Below are 19,180 nucleotides of genomic sequence, written 5' to 3' on the forward strand. Positions count from 1 at the left end.
GCATGTCCCAATTGAACCTTCTAACTGTCGACTAGTTCATCGTGCACAGGAGTAGAAACAGTGACTTCCACCCAGCACACCCTCAACTACGCAAAAAAAAAAGTGTTTAGAGATTTGGGGTTCAAGGAAGAATTGTAAACATAATCAGTGTAACAGAAGCCTTATTCAGGTTCTGGGATTTGAAAGACCTGGGTTGGAATTCCAGCTTTGTCACTTTGCTGTGTGACCTTGGGCATGATGGTTAACTTTTCTGATCCCCTTCAGATGGAGACAATGGGTATCTGAGGAAATGTGGAGATTAGATGAGCGCTAACCTCTGGAAAGCACCTAAACCAGCACTTAGCACAAAAGAAGGACTCAGTGAGTGACTCTTCTCCTTGTCACTACCACCAAGCACTGCAGAATGGCCGTCCTGTAGGGCAAAAAGAAATGGGGGTGGGCTGGGGATACAGCTCAGCTGGTAGAGTGCTGGCCTCGCAGGCTCGAGGCCCTGGGTTCAATCCCCAGCACCGCAGGAAAAAAGAAAAAAAACAAAAACAAGAAACAAAAAAGAAAAAAAGAAATGGGGGTGGGAGAGTTTTCAATCTTAGGGAAAATTCAACAAGGATAAAGGATGAGACCTGCCCTCAGGAGGGGAAGACAGAGCCCAGGGCGGGGGAGAGGTGACATGGGAGTAAGTGACACTGTAAGCAGGGACAGCCAGGGGGAAGTGCCATGGGGCAAAGCCGGGCTGCAGGAGGGTCTGGGGCCAGGACTCAGGTCTCCAGGGAGCTCTGCCTGGCCGTGGCCCAAGTGAGGCCCGCTGGGTCCTGAGCTGTGGGTGACTGTGGAGGTGAAGCAAGGGTCCAGGCCCCCGGAGGGTGAGGCCTCGGCACCTCCGTAGCAGCTGGAAGACCAACCGAGTGTCAGGAGCAAGGGTGGCGCCCCTCAGCCACACCAGGCTGTGAAGCCAGTCCCTGGGCCAGGCGGCCACCCACCAGGGTTTCATCCAGGGGAACGGGCCTGGTGTCCAGGAGACCAGCCTGGCTACTTCCTGAAGCTTTAGGGCAAGGCGGTGGCCTGGGGGCCCTGCAGGATGCCCGGGGGAAGCCCTGCTGGTCTCACGGGCTCTGCAGACGGTGGCTGTCCCAGCCGAGCGGGAAAAGAGGCTGGTCAGAGGTGGCAGGGAGGTTCCCTTCCCAAGCTGGTCAGTCCCCTGGGCTAGACTGGGAGCCCCCTGGCCTTTACTGTCACATCCCTGAGCACTCTGTCCATGCCGGGTTCTAGACCAGGCTTTGGGGACCGTGGTAGCTGGGCAGACAGGTCCTGCCCTCGTGGAGCATGCAGTCCTACAGGGGACTCGAATCTGAGCAAGCGGATGCTCAGAAAGAAGACAAGAAAATGAAAAATCAAAGAAAAAATGAAAAGAGGGCCACAGGATTGAGGCCTGCTGCAGCTAAGGTGGTCAGGAGGCCTCCTGAGGGAGGGGCGTCCGGGCACTGGCTGTCTGCGTGCGTGTTGGTAGCCGAAGCACCTGTCATATAGTAGTAGTTCAGTAAAGCTAGTTAGACTGGGGGGGGGTCTGGATGGGCTCCTGTGGTTGACCACTCTTACCTCCTCCCCTCTCCTGACCCTCTGTTTACTGTAACTCACATGAAGCCACCCAGTTCCCCGGGCGGCCTGCTCTCTGTGTCCAGCGCCTGCCCAGGAAATCTCTCATCCTGGAGAATGGGAAAGCCCGGTGTGGCCCTCCTGGCTCACCACCCTCTGGGCTTCCCTGTCTTCCACGCTGAAATGCAGAACTGCTCTGTGCGCGCTCCCTGTCCCCTGTCACCTCCCGGCCCTCCTCAGCCTTCTGCCTTCCAGGGCTTCCTCCTGGGCTCCTGTGTGACGGGGCATGCCACTCCTCGGTCTGAAGTGCCCCTCCTTTCCTGAGCCTGCTCATCCACACTCTGCACCCTTCAGAACCGGATTCCCTGTACCACGTTCCCCAATCTCTGTGCCCCCAGTCCCCAGAGCCCTCTGTGCCGGTTTCGGGGTGTGCTGGCCGACGTCTCTGTCCACTGGTAGAGCTCCTCCACAGCTGAGTTCCTCCAGGACGGGGGCTGAGCCTTCTACTCACAGCACCTGGCAGCGCTCAGGGACACGCTGTTGAGCAGAGAGCCCCGTCACCCTGCCCCTGTAGGAGACTTGCGGGTAAACCAGGTTCCTCTGCCCCAGGCTGCTTCCCGAGGCCGAGGCTGGGCCCCAGCAAGCTGGAGAGACCCCGGGGCTCCCTCTGCACCTGCCTGGGGTCTCCCTGCCCGCAATGGGCTTTCCATCTTCCTTCTGTTCTAAGACCCGTAGTTTAAATTTCAAGGTTTCTGAAATCAGGATGTGTCTTGTAATCAACGTGAACATTAAACCTGCCCCCCCCCCAGGCTGTTTTTAGGTAGATCTTAATTTTATGATCAGCGGTGCCTCAGAACCCAGAGGTGACGGAACAGGGAGGAGACGGCCACTTCTGCACCCAGGAGAAGGAGCCAGGGCCCTTCTCCACCCCGTTCCTATTTTCAAAAAGTCTCCAGGTGATGGGGCTGAGGGTGTGGCCCAGCGGAGGAGCTCTCGCCTGTGAGGCCCTGGGTTCGATCCTCAGCACCACATAAAAATAAATGAATAAAATAAAGGTACTGCGTCCAATGTCAACTAAAAAGTAAATATTAAAAGAAAAAAGTCTCCAGGTTGTAACTGAGCTTCATCCAGATTCCTGCTCAAATCTCCAAGATCCTATCTGGCTGTAAAAGGAGCCAGGGACCCTTGGAATTCGTGGGAGGGTGATAAGGAGAGGCCACAGGTCGCAGAGGAGGACGAGGAAGGTCCCCAGCCTGCTCTTAGGATCCCCGCTGGGCTCCCTCCCAGGGTCCCGGAGGTGGGGAGCGGTCGCCACTGCCTTCCTGTGTTTCCCAGAGTTGGCACCAGGTCCCCGTCCTCGCCCCCACTCTTTGCACTTAGTGAAAGGAAATTCAGTGAATTCAGTGGAGTCCCTTGTCCCACCCTCTGCACGGTGGCCCCGGGAAGCTGGGAGGCAGAAAGATCCCTGCATTCAGCCTGGGGCGCAAGAGGAGAGCGCCAGGCAAAGGCGACAGAAGGGCTGTCCTACCCCCAAAGCAACCTGCAGACAGGCGTTACCATCCCCAGTGAATAGATGGTGAGAGGAAGGCACAGAGACTGAATTAAGTAGTCCAAGGTCACACAGCTAGACACCAGAAGCCAGAGACAGAAAGTCTAAGCCTTCAGCAAGACTAACAAGGTCTTAAAAGAAACCAAGACTAACAAGGTCTCGGGGGTTCAGATCACGTTCACATCCCCGTCCCACCATCCAGCCCCAGCCGAGGACACCCGGCTCCAGCGCCTGGCTTCCCACCACTGGTCTCACTTCTGCACTGGATGTCCCCCCACTTGGAACATTCTTTCTTTCTCTGTCACCGTTAACTCCAGGCGGCCCTCCAGCTCTCCATGCCCGTCCCTCCTCCTCAGGGAAGACCCTAACCCAATGCCACCCCCTCCCAGCCCCTCCCAGCCCGTGCTGTGTCGGCCACAGTTCACTTCACAAGCGCAGGAGACACGTTGGAGCCGGGGTCTGTGGCCTCCAGCAGGCTCTGGGGTCCCGAGTCAGTGGCCCCTGAACCACGCTGCTGCCTGTGACGTCTCCGTCCCTGGCCTAGCACTTGCGACTCCTTGAGCGCGGGACAGGCCTTGCCGGATGGCAGCTTGAAACCAGGCGGAAACTCGCGGGCGGGTTTCATGTGAATTTGGCTTTAGGGGCAAAAAAGGTATTTGAAGCTAAAAAGAGTCATTGAATTTTGATACATTAAAAAATCTCAGTCTGCCTAGGTCTTTTCTCTCCCCACTGTCACCATCAGAAGGTGGACAGTCCTGGGAGGACGTCCCTGAGAGTCTGTGGAGGCCCTGGGTGGGGAAGGACAGCGTGGCCGGGATCTGCCCTGGGGGGACACCTGGACCCCCAGCTCTTCCTCCCCGGGCCCTTGTTTTCTCTCCAAGCACATTCTATATTTGTCACTCTTTATTCTGGCCCCTTGTGTGCTGAGCTCTCTCTCCCCTCCATGTTCCCTCTCTCCCCTGTGTTGAGCTCTGCTACTTTTCAGAATATCAGGGAAAAAAAAAGAAATCTTTCCACCATTTCTCACTCAAAGAACCCTCCCTGAGCACCAGAGGGGCCACCATTTCTGAACGACGCCCTGTGGCAGGCAGTGGGCATGTGCTTGGTCACCAACAAAGGTGGTTTCCATCTTGCAATGTCATGAATGCTGGGACCCCAGCCATGGGCAGGAAAGGAAAAACCTGGCTCTCACAGGGCTGGTGTCTAGTGGTGAGAGACAGGCTCGATGAGCAAAGGTAGAGGCTGAGGAGGTGGTAGGTGCCTGCTAGACACCAGAATGGGTAAGGAGATGTAGGAGGGGTGGTTGGGGGATTGAGAGCAATTTCAAATAAGATGGTTGGGGACAGGAAGCGAGGACATCTATTCATCTGATCCCTAAACCACCAGCCACCCTGGGAGGAGACTAGGATACTTCCTCTCTTTTAATAGAAAAGGAGACCAAGGCCTGGAGAGGTCCAGCTGTCCCACGTCACATGGCTCAGAGGCTACGGTGCCTCAGGTGAGCCCGGGTCTGTGGGGCTGGGACATCCCTTCAACTACGCCCCAGGACATTCTCTGCACACTTCCATGAGTTACGGGGATGTACATTTGCTGTTTTAAAAACACTTGCCAACCCCAAACCAACGGATCGTTCACACTGAGGCCGGGTCCAGACTGAAGGGCAGAAAATGAAGGGGCGGAGGGTGTGTTCACCTGAGCTCGGTGGGAGGGATTGGGTGCTGCCTCCCTCAGCCTCTGGGCCTCAGCTCGCGGGACAGAGGAGTTAGGACAGAGGGCATCACCCCGAAAGGTGCCGGTGCTCGAGATGGCAGCTGGGGGATGGGGTGCAGGGGGGGTGCACCCAGAGCAGAATCCCAGTCACCGGCCAGGTGGATGGCGCAGAGCCCTCGAAGTCTCCAGGGAAATACAGTCCGGGGTCCCAAGGGCCCCATAAAGTCTGGCTCAGACACTTTGGGCCTGCGACCTCAGCCGGCAGCCCACTCACACGTGGAGAGGCAGCGAGGGCCGGCCTGGGAGCCAACCCTGGGACCCACAGGTAAGTAAGGGGCAGGTCGGGCCAAGGTGGGGGTGAGAAGGGTGGGGTGCCCACCTGGCTGTATGGGAAATGCCACTTAGAACCAGACAGGCCTGGGGAAAGTTTCAGGGTCCTGAGAATTAGATGGGAGGTTCACTAGGACATAGAAGGTTCTGGAAAAGCTAAATAAGCCTGGTCCGTGACAATGCCTGCTCTCTGCCCAGAGGCGTCTGGTACTGATGAGATGAAACCCAGCTTTGGTGAGTGTAAAAGCAGAAACGGGAGGATGATGGGCTAGTGCTGTCTTCCTTGCTGCGGAGGCTGGGCGTTCTTTAACTTTCCTTGAATAATTGGTCCCACTTTAACCAGTTAGGATCCGTGAAGCACCGGTGGCTAGCTCCTTTTGAATTTTCTTATTTTGTAATAATAGTCTCATGACTCATTATTATTATTTTTTTAAATAAAAGATGTTCCAGGAAGAACAAACAAATCATTCTGACTTCTTCCCTCCCCTCTCTCTCTTTCTCCCTCCTTTCTCCCTCTCTCTCTCACTTGATGTTTGCATTCATTTCAGTAATTAAAAGAATTTCTGAGCCCATCCATTGATCACTATTTCTGATGCACCTACTGTGTGTGGAGTTGCTAAAGAAAGTCCCATTAGCTCAGGGATCATGAAGCAGTTCGCACGCCGCGTGGAGGCCCAGCAGGGCCATCTGTAAGCTCGTCCACGCTTGGAGGCCAGAGTGTCCGGGAGAGGCTGCCGGCTCTCCTACACCAAGGCCGTTTCCTTTCCCCCTGCGGAGCGGCAGAGCCAGGGCCGAGCAGAGTCTAGAACACTCCACCCCGTGCAGGCTGCTCCAGGGCTGTGCAGCTATGAACTTGGGAAAGAGCGTGCGGGACGACGGAGACACTGCTTGCTCGACGAGAGGGAGGACCTAGAATGGCTGTCAGGTCCTCTGTGAGCAGCAGCTGTGAAGGGGACACGGTGGCAGTGCCGAGGGAACAGGAGCTAGAGAAGTGGGCAGAGGGACCCAGTCAGCCTGGACGGGCAGCATGATTCCTGCTGCCCCTCAGACCATAAGGCAAAGGGGCAGGAGAGAACAGGGCCCCGGAGGTGTGTTCCTGTTCCGGACCCTGCTGCCCAGTGACCAGCTCCTCCTCTGCAGGGCAGAGGGGAGAGGGGCCAGGAGAGTTAACCGAGTGAACCTGCTGTCCCCTGGACACCAAGTTTCCTTTAGGGGTTAACAGAGGTTAATGCCCTGATCAGCAAGCCACCACAGGCCCAGAGACGGCTCCCTCGGAGCAGCCGGTCCCAGTGTCCTCTTGTGGATTGCACCAAGCTCCTCCCTGAAACACCGATACGTCCCCCCACCTAGACGCCTACTGCAGCATTCTTGAAAAGTCTGAGAACTCCTCCTGTCCCTCGGCAGCCCCTTTGTACCCATGTACACCTGCCCCCAGCCTCACCCCCTTCCTCAAGTCCCACTCAGGACACCGCCTGCTGGAAGTTCAAGTTCATGCTCACATTTCAGTATCTACTCTGCAGGGGGAAAGGTAAGGGCCAAGGTTGTTTTCTCTTGATTCTTGTCCCCTCCCCCCCCCGTTTGTCCTAACAGGTGGCCGTGTCCCTTCTGATTCTTCTGTAGACTAATGAACTTCAAAAGCAGCAACAGAAGCAAGGAAATATTTCCTAATTCTTATTTTCATCCAGAGGTGAATGAAAATATCATCTTGGGAGATAAAAACAAAGCCCTGGTAGGAGCCAAAGGGTAAAGAGATCAGAGGGAGACGGGCTTGTTTTTCATCTGCAGTTATTAGCAGCGTCTCGGAGAGATGATTTGAAATCCATTCACAACTTCTCAGGTGTGGGCAGAACACATAATTAAAGAGGCCATGGAGGGACCTTTTTGGCAAGTCTAGTTACCTACAAAAAATCACAGGTCGGAGAACCCGAAGTGCTGGTAACTTGACCTCCCCAGAGGCCGGCTCTGTCTTGAATGCTTGGTCCGAAAAGCAATCACACCAACCATCTCCAAGAATCGTCTACGCCAACTTCTGGAAATAAGTGAACTTACAATCTTTGGAAATCATTGCAGCCTGAAAATATGACTCACCGAGTGGCCACGATCCAGTTTCCTAAGATGGTCCCAGGCCCGCAAAGCCCCAAATACAGACAGAAGCTTTGGAAAATAAGGGCCAGGTGAACTGGGCCCTGAGCACCAGCCCTCCTTGGGCAGGCCTTGGATCCACGTGGACAGGAAATATCAGCCCTAAAGAGACCTGGCCAGCCCGCCCCTCGCCACCTGGAGGCAAGTGCCTGGGGCTGGGCACCCGGGAAGACCACTGGACAGTGCCAAACCCACAGCTTCTGTGAGCATCACAAGACCTTTGGGAAGGATTGCGACTCTAACCCTTCAGCTGGTCCAGGCTGGAGGAGGGGGTGCGGTTTGGAGCGAGTTAAAGTGGGTGGCCAGCACATTTGGAGATCGGACGCCAACCAGACAGAATTTCAATGAACATACTTAAGCCTTACAATGCACAAGTGGCCCACAGCCACCTCTAGACCCCTCGATTTCTGGGAATTAGAAGATGTTTCAAAGATCACAGTGTTGAGCATTTGTAAATAAAACCCTGATTTTAAAAAGTCTGTTTATACCAAGTCACCAATATCTGATGATATTTCACCTAAAATAATATCCTGTCTTTCCTCTAATATCTTGCCCACCTATCTCCATCCATCTAACTAAAATCCAAGAGAGGCAAATCGGCGCTAAGATCACTTCCCTAAAGCACTCCTTGTTGACTTCCCTTCCCTTCTCTTCGGGAATAAAAGTCTGCCATGAATGTTTCATTAAGAGGAAAACAGTCTTTTCACTGCCGACGACCAGCGGTATGTAGGCTTTTCCTTTGGTAAGGTGGGGTGTGTATGAGTGTGTTTAAAACAGTCCCTATTAATTTCCTGAAACCGACTCTGGCTGGGAGAGCGTGTGGCATTCAGCATAGAGGTCCTCTGCAGAATATGTTAAAGGCAGCGGCTTGGATGGAGAGAGGGCACCAAATGCAGTATGCGTCAAACAGACCATGGCTCAATGAAGTCACTTAGCTATTCAAAACATGTTCAGCCGTCACTCAACCATTCGCACCAAGAATGTTGGGAAGGGGACATGGAATTTGTGCTCTCTCCCAGACGTAACCATTTCCCAAAGAGCAGCTTTGGCTCAGTTTGGGTCAGACCCTGGGGCCACATTAGTTTCTGCCTCTGCCGTCCGATTCTCCCTCTTCTCCCCCACCTCCTGGCCTCCCTCCCTGCATCGCCATCCCATGTCCAGCTTAGCAAACAATCCTGCGGTGCCTGCTTCCCAGACCCGGCCTCCGGTCTTGGTTCACATCAGAAGCAGAGCACATAAACCCCGCTTTCCACGCAGACACATATGCACCTTGGTGCACGTCTCCCTATGGGTGGCTCATGCACACAGACATACAGCTATGCAAATGCCCTCGCTCACATGAAAGTCTGTTGCTAAATGCAGCTCGTATGACCCGCAGAGTTTTTTCTGTGTGTCCCACGGCACACGCCTTCATGCACACCCTGGCCTCACAGCCTCAACACCATGAGGGCCCCCCTGGCCGACAGAACCCTGCACACACGCCTCAGTGGTCAGTGCCAACTACTGACCCCCTCCCTGGCCTCACTGCTCCCCCATTCCCCTCAACCTCCCCATGCCCGCGCCTCCCTCCCTCCCTCCCCCTCCCTCCCTGCACAATGCTGACTCCACTCGCTGCTGGATGACAGACATGTCACTCTGTGTGAAAGGGAATTGGTCCTCAGCCTAACCCGCAAGTGAATTGCTGTTTATTAGAACTTGGGCTTGTTTCCTGTGAGAGACGTATGTATTTTTAGACTTTGTAAACGTTAACACACACACATGCACACGCAGCCAGCCGCCTCGAACGATCTGTGTGGCTCATAGACATTACGAAATGCTCTTGAACTCAGCCTGAGATCCTGGAATAATTAGGATTTACCAAATAAGGATTCTTAGAAATAGCAGGTTTTTTTCTTTTTAAAAAAGAAAGAGATTTAAAGAGGGCGATGCGTCTGAGACTTTCGGAGAGTCAGGGGAGAGGAGAAGGAGGACGTTTTTGAATTCTTCATTGCCAGCAGATGAGCATCACTGAGGGAAGCAATTATTTCCCCTCCTCATAGATGGAGGGCTAAACCCAAAGCAAATCCTAATGATTCCGGTGCAGGCAGAGCCCATTTGACTTTTAAAGACATTCTCTGGTTTCCATCATATCATGGATGGTGCCAATGAAGAGGTCGGGGAAGGGGGCGGTGGAGGGGAGAGAGTGGAGTACGGTTTTTGCTTATTGATTTTCTTTCCTCTGAAACTAACCCGACCAACCTTGATCCGTGGTGGAAGGGAGGGAAGTAAGAAAATGGTGGAATGTAAAGGGGACTTATTTGGAGGAGGGTGGGGAGGGGGAATGGGGAGGGGAGGGGCGGGGGAGGAGGAAATGAGAAATCAAATACCTTCTAAGCAGCAGGTTCTCCATAACCCAGAATGGGTCATAACTTCCTCGTTCTTTTTGCTGGTTTCATTCTCACTGACACTTTTCGTCTTGCAAACCCCCCTGGAGTACAGCCAATAGTCCGTCCCCACAGCTATAGTCATCAGGCTGAAGGCAGCGAAAGCACCAACGGTGGTTAAAAGCATCTGAACACCTCGATCAAACAGCCCCATAATTCTTCATTATATAAACACCCAACCGACTTCGGGTTCTCAGGAGAGTGTGTGTGAGGGTGTGAGTACCAACGCCAAAAAAAAAAAAATTAAAGATAATTCCACTAATAATAAAATGGATAGATGTGTGAATTGAGTGTGGAGAGATTAAAAAAAAAGGAAGGTAAGAAAGCTCACGGAAGAGTGTAAATTATAAAGATCACACGGGAAGAGAGGCTTGCCTTTTGAGATCAGAAACTGTTCCAGTTGCAGTGATTAAAAAAAAAAAGAAAAAATAAAAATAAAAAGACACCCCCCACCCCCCCAAGTGAGATGCCTTAATCTCTTTTCCTAAAATTCTGGTCTCCAGTTTCCATATGTGATAGCTAATTTGGAGATGGCTTCCACAGTGAACCAGGCAGCGGCCGAGGGCTCAACACCATCTCTCATGGTCGGGACCTGGACAGTTAGAGATCCGAAGAGCCCAGATGCAACCTTCGCTCTTGGTTCTCGGCTCTGCGGCCTGCGCCATGAAAATCCTTGGCTTCGCCAGTTCTCTTCCTTGGGGGGTCCCGGGCGCTGGCGTTTCAGACCCGGCTGCCCAGTATTCGGTAAGCCCTTGGTCTCAGCGGCACAGGTGCGGGGGTCTCGCCTTCCATGGCTCGGCCCGGGCGGCGGCGGCGGCGGCAGGGCGGGCAGGCGCGGCGGCGGCGGCGGCGGCAGGACGAGCAGCGGCGGCGGGTATTGTTGTTGGTGGCGGGGGCAGTGTTGGCGAAGTGGGGGAGGGAGGGGGTTTCTCCCGGAGAGTCGAGGCGGGCTTCCCTCCCCCTATCTGCAAAGCTCCTGGAAGCCGGGGAGCCGGCGTCTTGCTGCAGGATGGGCCGCCGCCTGCCCCCTCGCTGCCCGCGCGGCCCCCGGCGGAGGCGCGGCCACCTACTGCATTCCCCGCGGTGCTGAACTGGACAGCTCCCTGCGCGCGCCGCGCTCCGCGGCCCGAGGGCGGCCGGCCAGGAGGGGGGCGCCGGCCCGAGTCCTCCCTCCCGCGGGGCAGCCGGGCCAGGGCCGAGCGGGGCCGCGCGCCTGCTCCTGCTCCTCTCCCCCGGCCTCGAATGAGCGCTTCCCGGGCTCCCGGAGCTCAGAGGAAGGCGTAGCCAGAGATCGCTCGCTCCCTCTCCCTCTCCCTCGCTCGCACTCTCCCTGCCCTCCCCCCTTGGTGTTCCTTCCAGCTCAGCCTCCTTCTCATGCCATCCCTACGTGCCCAGAGCTTCAAATACAACCCTCCCAGCACCAGCAGACGGGCACCAAACTTCAGCCAGCCGTTCCTCTGCCTGGAAGTGGTGGCAATGGGACCCGCATGGTAATTACCGACCCGCGCCCCGTGTTGTTCTAGAGCCTCTGTCCTCGCGGCTTTTCGGTGGACCTGTTTGGGTTTATGGGCTTGGTAGATGCACCTCCTCTTGGTCGGTCCCCTCTCCCCTCTTTGTCTTTCCCCGGCGATCGGGGGGTGCGCATTGTACTGTCTGTGTCTCTCGGCAGTTTTCCGTGAAATCCCGAATCTTGCTTCTACGAGCAGACATTTTGGAAAGATTATTCATGGATCAGGGTGCGAAAGGGTGACTGGTAACTGGGGCTTGGGCCATGATTTTCATTTCGAGGATAAACATGTTTGCAGGGGGAGTGGGCGAGATGCGTATCTTTCCGAGTTTCCTCTGTCATTCATAAACGGGGCTTGGAAGAGAGAAAGCATCTCGCTGCTAGAACAGCTGAGCACCTCAGCGCCCCTCCCCCTGCTCAGCGGAATCGTGTCCCTGGGTTGGTCTCCAGCATCACCGCTTGTTTCTCTATGTGCAACTTTCCTCTGATGTGACCCTGGGAAAAAGCAGCACACTAATTCCTGCTGCTGGTGATGACATCCCCCCCCCCATCAGTTTCATAGTTAAGTGAATGAGAGCACATGGGGTGTGACGTGGGTGCGTGCCTTTTATTTATTTATTTATTTTTGGTGGGGGGAGCTTGGAGAGAAGCCGTGAGTTTGATGGGTCAGTTGGGGGAGGGTTCGAGATGTTTCCATCTCAAAGCTCAACCCTTCCCTATTTTCTTTCCTTTCTCCCCACTTTTTGTGTTGAGATCATTTGCCTGATAAGTTCTCAGTGGTCTGGTGGTTATGGAAGAGTAGATGAATAAAATGACTGAATTAAAATCCGATTCTTCAGCGTGGAAAGCCCTTTGCCTGACTCCAAGCCGATTGGCAGGTAGGGCCCGTGCGTTCTTTTCAGTGTGGAAAAACTACCTGTTTCTCCACCTTGCACAGAACTTTCCTTTCTTCCACCCTCCTCCTGGGAAGGCTTTGCTTCTGGTACAGGAAGAGGAGACAAGAACCGGGACTCTCTCAGCTCTGCCCAGTGCCTGCAGGCTGAGGGTAAAGATTGCTCCAATTTGGTTTCTGTCCTGTGAGGACGAGCTGGGAGCTGGGAGGGGAGGGGCTGGTCTGCGGATCCCACCAGGCAGGGGACCTAGCAGTTCACCAGTGGCCCCAGTGGGCCATTTTCCTTGGTTGCTGTCCTTGAGGAAAACAGGAGGGGCAGGCACCCAGGCCTCTGAGGTCCCCTGGGCTGTTTGGGGGGTGGAGAGAGCCTTGGGTGAGGTCACATGGCCTGGGAGGCTCGCCCTCACTCATGCCTGTCACCTTGGATGCCTTTGACCATCAGGAAGTCCCTTCACACTGGGGGTAGGGCCCTTCTTCTCATCCCCTACCCCTGAACCTTCTGCTTAAAAGGAACCAGGAGCTCTGAAACCTCCATTTGTCTGTAGAAACAGCTCGCCCCAAGCCACCGATGGTGGCTGCAGCTTTAGCAGCATTTGATTAATCTTCTGGCCAGATCATCATTGAGAAAAGCACGGGGGCGGGGGGGACAGCTCTTCAGCTGCCTGCAGGGAGAGATCAGAGACTTCTGGAGACCGGGCAGGCCCTGGAGCACAGCTTCACCCCGCTGCTCGGTGCCCGCAGGGCTCCCAACAAGTTGGCCCTCCGGAGCTTCAGTCTCACTGTGTGTGAAATGGGTACCGTAGAACCTGCCCACCCCGTTCTGAAACGGCTCCCGGCTTCCCATCACGGCCACCCGTTGAGACCTCTGTGATCATGTCTGCGGCTCTTTATTGGGGGTGTGTGGTCCCTCATTACCTTGGAGGTCAAGTCTGGGTCTCGTTCTCTATCTCATCTTTGGGCCCTAACGCAGGGCTGGTCCCAGTGGAAGCTGGCTGGTGACAGTGAGGACCGGGTGGTAGAAGACAGTGATGGCTTCGGCACATGCGGATGCTCAGCAAGGGCAGCTTTCCTCTTCCCCCCACTTTACATGCAGAGCGTCTTCAGTTTCTTTGATGGAACGCTGGTGCCATGCACCTCCCCCTCCCCATCCAGCTGTCCCCTGTAGGTCCCTTCTGCAGAGAAGGCAAGGCCACCCGGGAAGACTTGGCTTGGCATGGGCCCGTCAGAAGGTTGGGACCCGCCAGGCACACGTACTTAGTGCTGCTGAACGGATGCTCTGGGGGAGCAGCTTTGTGAGCCCACGGTTCGTTACTTGGGAAGGGCTTAGAGGAAATTAGCCGAAATGCCACAGGCCTATTTTGAGCCGCTTCTCTGATGGAGTGGAAATAACAGGGGATTTGGGCGCAGCGGACCTGGCCTTGAAGCACAAGTCTGCCGTTTCCTGTTTGACCTTGGGCCCTCACTTAACCCCTCTGGAAATTGGCCTTTTTGCCTATCGAGGAGCAGCATGGATAAGGGTGTCAGGATGCGGTGGTCAGTGCTCCATGTGGGTAGCGATGACACCAGCTAGTGTTCAGTGGGCACGGGCAGTCGCCAGGCCCTCACCTGAGTTGGACCCCACAGCAGTCCTGTGAGGAAGGTACTCTCATCATTCCCATTTTACAGATGAGAAAACTGAGTTGCATAAGGGTTCACGTATCTGGCACATGGTTGTGTTGTTAGTGACCGGAGGAGTGGGGAGCCTTGTCCAGCAGCCTGACTCAAGAGCCTGTCTTGACGGCCGTGCCCTGGCCCCGGAGACAAGCTCTCCACGTTACAAAGGGCTGTTTACTTTGCACCCACAGATTTGCAAGCATTTATGGAGTGACTTCCAGGTGCCAGGCATTTTCACACAGATGTTCACACTTGACTCTCAAACCATCCTGCAAACGCTCGGTAATGACTTTTCCTATAGCTGAATAAACAAAGGCTCGGTGAGGTCACATCCCAAATCCCAAGGTCATACATCAAGTCCTGCAACCGCAGAGATATGAACACTGCAGGGTTTCAAGTTCTGTTAGCACCAAGTCCAAAGTTGATCCTTTTATTCATTATTCATTCAGAGAATTGAGCACCTACTGTGTGTCAATGCCCAAGAGGGTGATAGGGCAGACATGATCACTGCCTCCAGGCTCTGCAGAGGAGCAGGAGGGGCAGAGAGTTGGGAGTCCACGCCCAGGAGACGGAACCGGTGCGGGATGTTGTGGGGCCACACCAACCGCGGTGGGGAGGACATCTTTTTTTTTTTTTTTTTAGGAGGGGACATTTAATCTGCCGCGTGGGAATGAGGAAGAGGTAGCCAGGTCAAGGGGGGTTGGGTAGGTGGGCGGGAGGGGGCTCCAGGCTGGGAGAGCTGCCGGTGCAAAGGCTCAGAGGTGTGGGAAAGATGACTGGCAGTTTGGGGACAAAATACTAAGTCAGGTGGATCCTGAGAAGAGGATGAGAATGTTCTAGACTAAGCACCTGGAGGCCGTAGAGTGGAGGCTGGGGTAACCTGGGGGAGGCGGGTGGGGATCGGAGGCTTGAGAACCAAACCCGGAGGCAGGGAGGCTGTCAGGCGGGTGCTGTGTCTCCACGCTCCAGAGGGTCAGGCCTGGGGCCGGTGTGGGCAGTGGGGAGGGGGAGGGGGGTGGTCAGAGGCGTTTAGGAAGAATCGATCCAGGCGGGCTGAGCAACTGTGAGGAAGGCGTAGGCCGGCACGTGGGCGCTGCAGGGAGCCGGAAAGAGCCAAGGACTCTGCTTTGGTCATTTAGCCAGTGTCTGCCACATGCTGTCCCCTTCCTGCCCTGTTCCTGTCTCTCACTTTCGGGGTGCTAGCTAAGTAATTAGGAATGGATCTAATTCATGCCATTGCATTCTGGTGCCCCTAGAATGCAAGCATCTTGAAGGCAGAGATTTTGGTCTGCTTCATTCATATTTCCAGCCCTCAGAACAATGCCTGGCACATAATAGGTGCTTAATAAAAATGGATTACTTTACTGCTATAAAAGCCCAAATGCATGTTTTCTCTGGGCCAGGCATTGGGCTGAGGTGCTGGGGATGCAAATGCGGTCAAAATACCCACATCGTGGAGGGCGACAAGCAGACAGCTAATCCAGGACCCTCTGGCCAGCCTGGGAGAGAGCTGTGGGAGGCTGACAGTCCCCGCTGTGTGCTCCTGGGGAACTTGTGCTTTCCTCTTGTGGCACTTTTCCCTGTCTTTGGAGCTGCTCTTTGATGTCTGAGCTTGTCTGGCACATAGTAGGTCTGTGGTATGTTTTTGATGAATGAATGAACAGTGAATAGGTGTGCCCTGCAGATGCAGAGGCATGGAGCTGTACATGGGGAGCCTTGAGGATCTGGAACGGCTGGAGGAGATGGAAGGGAGGCTGAGCTGAGGCCAGAGAGACTGCTGGGCCTGTGGCTGTGGGGCGGGCATTGGCCTTACTGCTTGGTGGCTTTTGCCTGGGCCGTAGCAATGAGGGAAGGGTAAAAGCTTGTGGAGGGATGTGCACCTGGGTTTGAATCCAGCTTGGCCGCTCACTCACAGTGTGACCTTAGGCAGCGATTTGACCTCTCTGGACTCAACTTACTCAACTGTAAATGTGGGAATGGTGCCTTGTTTGTTCCTTTGTTTGTGCCATTTCCCTGCCCCAGTGCAGTCCTTGTGAGCTCATCAATGAGTTTGGTGTCGGTATGGCTTCCAGAAGGGCATCTCTGCCCACACAACTGCAGTGGTCGCTCTAGGTGGCATTGGCCTGCTGAGTTTTCTCTGTGGCGCTGGTTGAAGCCTGATGTTCTCTTGTGGATTATCTGAAGTCTCTCACACCCACCTGCCTCCCCGGGGATGTCAGAGCTCTCTCTCGTTCACTGCAGGGACCCCAGTACCTGGAGAGTTCCTGGCACACCACAGGGGCTCTGTGGGTGTTTTCTGAATGCACGAATCAGATCGTTGGGATGAAGCAAAGGGAGGCCTGCGTCAGCAAGTGGAAGTCAGAGGAGCCGGCCATCATCGGCTGAGGGAGGCGGGTGCAGTAGGAAAGGCCCTAATCGGCCGTGTACAGAGCGCTCAGCCCCATCCTGGAACCTCTGGGGCACAGAGGTCTGAGTGGGGCTTTCAGCCACAGGCCAGGAGGAAGGAGATGGTGGGAGATGTGGGTCTCCCTCCTTGACGCAGCCCGAGAAGCCTCAGGAAGCCCCCGGTGTGTGTGGCAAGGGGCGTGGACCATAGAGCAGGGCTGGCCCAGCCCAGGAAGGGTGCCCTGTTTTGGGGGGGAGTGGCTAGCTCTGAGCCAGGTGCGAACAGGTAGCAAAGCCCCACGGGCAGAGTGTCAAGAATTCCTGCAGAGAAGTCACTGTCCCCCCAGGGCTGCCACCTCCCGTCAGCTCTGCGTGGCCACACGCTGCCCAGCGGGCTGGTGCGGGTTTCTGCAGGAACCAGCTGCCCCATGAAAGTGATGATAGAAGATGAAGGACCAGGTTCCAGAGCAGAAAACACCACCTTCCATGTCACGTAGAGGACATTGAGGGGAGAAGGGCAGGAGGAGAGGGTCCCCTGGCTGGAAGGGGAGAAGAAACCCAAGCGGGCGGGGCGAGCGAAGCCAGCAGCAGCCCCGGGAGAGCAACTTGAGGGGGGACAGAGACGGTCCCGACGGCCTGGGGCCAGCTCGGTACCCACAGCCCCCCTCCTCCCTTTCTGTCCTCCAGCCAGACCAGCCTCTTTGAGGCTCTGGAGGTCCCTGGGCAACGTGGGGCCTGGAGAGTGTCACATAGGAGGTGACAGAGGGGACCCCTCCGTGTGCGTTCCAGCACATCAACAAGGTGGCGACCCCCGGGGTGCGGGGCTCGGTGACACACAGGCTGGGGAGGGGACCCTGGGGATCAGGGTCCAGCCCTGGTGCACCCAGGCAGTGTGGCCCCAGGAGGTGACCTCAAGGGAGGCTGTTGACAATGGGGGTAGCGTCACCTACCTTGAGGTGCTGTTCTGATAATTAAATAAAGTGACGTGGGACACATACTTCCAGCGACTACTCCACAGTAAGCCTGAGTAAATATTAGCTGCATGTCGAGCTGCTCTCGGGGGCTATGTGACAGGAATAAAATGCAAAAGTGAGAAGGATGTGGAGAGGGACAGCAAGGGAGCTCAGCCCAGCGTGGGGGGTGGCGGGAGGCCATGGCGGAGTGCACCTGGAGGCCAGGGGACACCACTGGGGGCTCAGGAAGGACTGGTGACAGCCGAGCTGGGGTTTTATGGGTGAGCCCAGGCCAAGGAGGCAGAGAAGGCCAGGGGAGGATCTTCTGGGCACGGTGACCAGTGGGTCCAAAGATATGGGGTGTGGAACTAAAATATGTTGAGCACCTACTATGTGCTGAAGTCACGGGCGGCATCTCTGCCTCCAGGACTTGAGAGGGAGGAGACGCTAAATCGCCTGCATGATGGATTGTTCAGTGGCGACCATGGAAGCTCAGGGAGTCTGTGACGATTCTGTCTCTAAGGCGCTGGAGGGTGGCGGTGGCCAGTGCTCTGTGTGAGACCTGGTCGGGGGGACTCGAATCCAGCCCAGCGCCTGCTGTGTGCCAAGCTCTGTGCCATCGACACAGAGAGAAACAAACCAAGTCTGCCATCAGCAGGTCCAAGGACTGCTGCAGGAGGTCGGGGCACAGCAGGGAGGGCTGCGTGGAGGAGGTGACCTTCGCCATCCCCTCCAACTGAAGGGCAAACCCACTGCCTGCTCCTGCTCTCCAGGGCCACCTGCCCTGCCCAAAGGCTTCCAGGCTGAAGGTTCAGTAGCAAAGAGTCCTGAGCCTGGCAGAGTCCCTCCTCCAGCCCTGGACACAGTGCAGGAGGCACTGGCCTCCTGTGGAGATGTGGACCCAAAGGCCAGTGTGCGGGGGACCGTCATCTCCTCCTGGGCCCAGGTGGTGGGAGGGCCCAGGGCCCTGGACATCATACATAGTGATGTCTGCCCCTCTCTCCCAAGACAGTAGAGATGGGGATGGGCTATTCCACTTCTCAGTGCCTCAGTCTGTCCATCTGTCAAATGGGTGTGGTGGCCGTGTTGGGGGCTGCCATGACGGGGCCTGGACGAGGGCTTTCCCTGGTGAGTTTTCACGTGGGGTGCTTCAGGGCCAGGTCTGCCGAGTGTGGCCAGCCCCACACCCCAGCTGACCTGCAGGAGTGGTCATTATCATCAGTTCTGAGCACCCATGGGGGGACCAGCCCAGCCTCCTGTCTCCACCAGGCCTGAGAAGGAACAGCCGTAGCGGGTGGACGAGGACCCGACTCCTGGTCCCTGCTGGGTTGGGAGGTCTGGTCCTCTTTCCTGAGGTGGCTTCCCGTGACACACAGGTGCCAGAATGTGCCCACTGGTGGCAGAGCCACTGCTACCTGGGGATGCACAGAGCTTCCAGGTGCTCCAAGGGGAGCGCCCGCCCCCGCTCCAGGGCCTGGCGAGGTCTCCGTCCCTCCCTTGAGCTGCAAATAGTTCCCGAGAGGCTGGGGCCAGCCCCTGCTCACCAGGTGTAGAGCTTGACACAGAGCAGGCCTCCGCCCGTCACTCATAATGGGGTCGGAGTGGCTGGGAGGAGGGAGAGAAAAAATTGGTGATGACCTCACATTCTCTTTAACGATAGGAGAACCTTATTGACCAGGTACCAGGGCATTCTCGGGGCACAGACTGTGCCAGGAACGCTTCACCACGTATGAACTCACTGGATCTTCACAGCAGCCCCGAGGGAGAGTCCATCATCTCGCTCATTTTACAGATGGAGAACCTAAAGCACAGAGAGGTTAAACAGTGTGCCCAAGGTCACACAGCTAGTTTGTGATAGTCAAGATTCCAGTCCTGAGGCGCGTGCGCCATGGAGCTTCATGTTAATGGATCGCCTTCTGGGTGCTGGATAGTTTCTCCTTTAATGCTGCCTAAACCCGGGGACACAGAGACTTGGGGAGTGACCATGCCGAGCTAAACGGCCAGCAGATGGTAGAGCCACAACTTACAGCTCGGCCAAGTCCCGGC

The 19,180-nt window shown here is 55.7% G+C and overlaps 1 protein-coding gene across 1 annotated transcript in view; it reads right to left on the reverse strand.

Annotated features, from left to right (window-relative positions):
• Positions 1-10,562, reverse strand: part of Cacng2 (calcium voltage-gated channel auxiliary subunit gamma 2) — a 109,752-nt gene extending 99,190 nt beyond the window's left edge. The window contains exon 1 of the mRNA XM_046429557.2: positions 9,688-10,562. Within this exon, the coding sequence (XP_046285513.1) occupies positions 9,688-9,898 (211 nt within the window). The 5' untranslated portion in view covers positions 9,899-10,562. The remainder of the gene's footprint in view (positions 1-9,687) is intronic.
• Positions 10,563-19,180: the final 8,618 nt, after the last annotated feature.

The sequence above is a fragment of the Marmota monax genome, unplaced genomic scaffold (genome assembly GCF_021218885.2).
Source record: "Marmota monax isolate L192 unplaced genomic scaffold, Marmota_monax_Labrador192_F-V1.1 WCK01_AAM20220418_F8-fsc00051, whole genome shotgun sequence".
Taxonomy (NCBI): Eukaryota; Metazoa; Chordata; class Mammalia; order Rodentia; family Sciuridae; genus Marmota; species Marmota monax.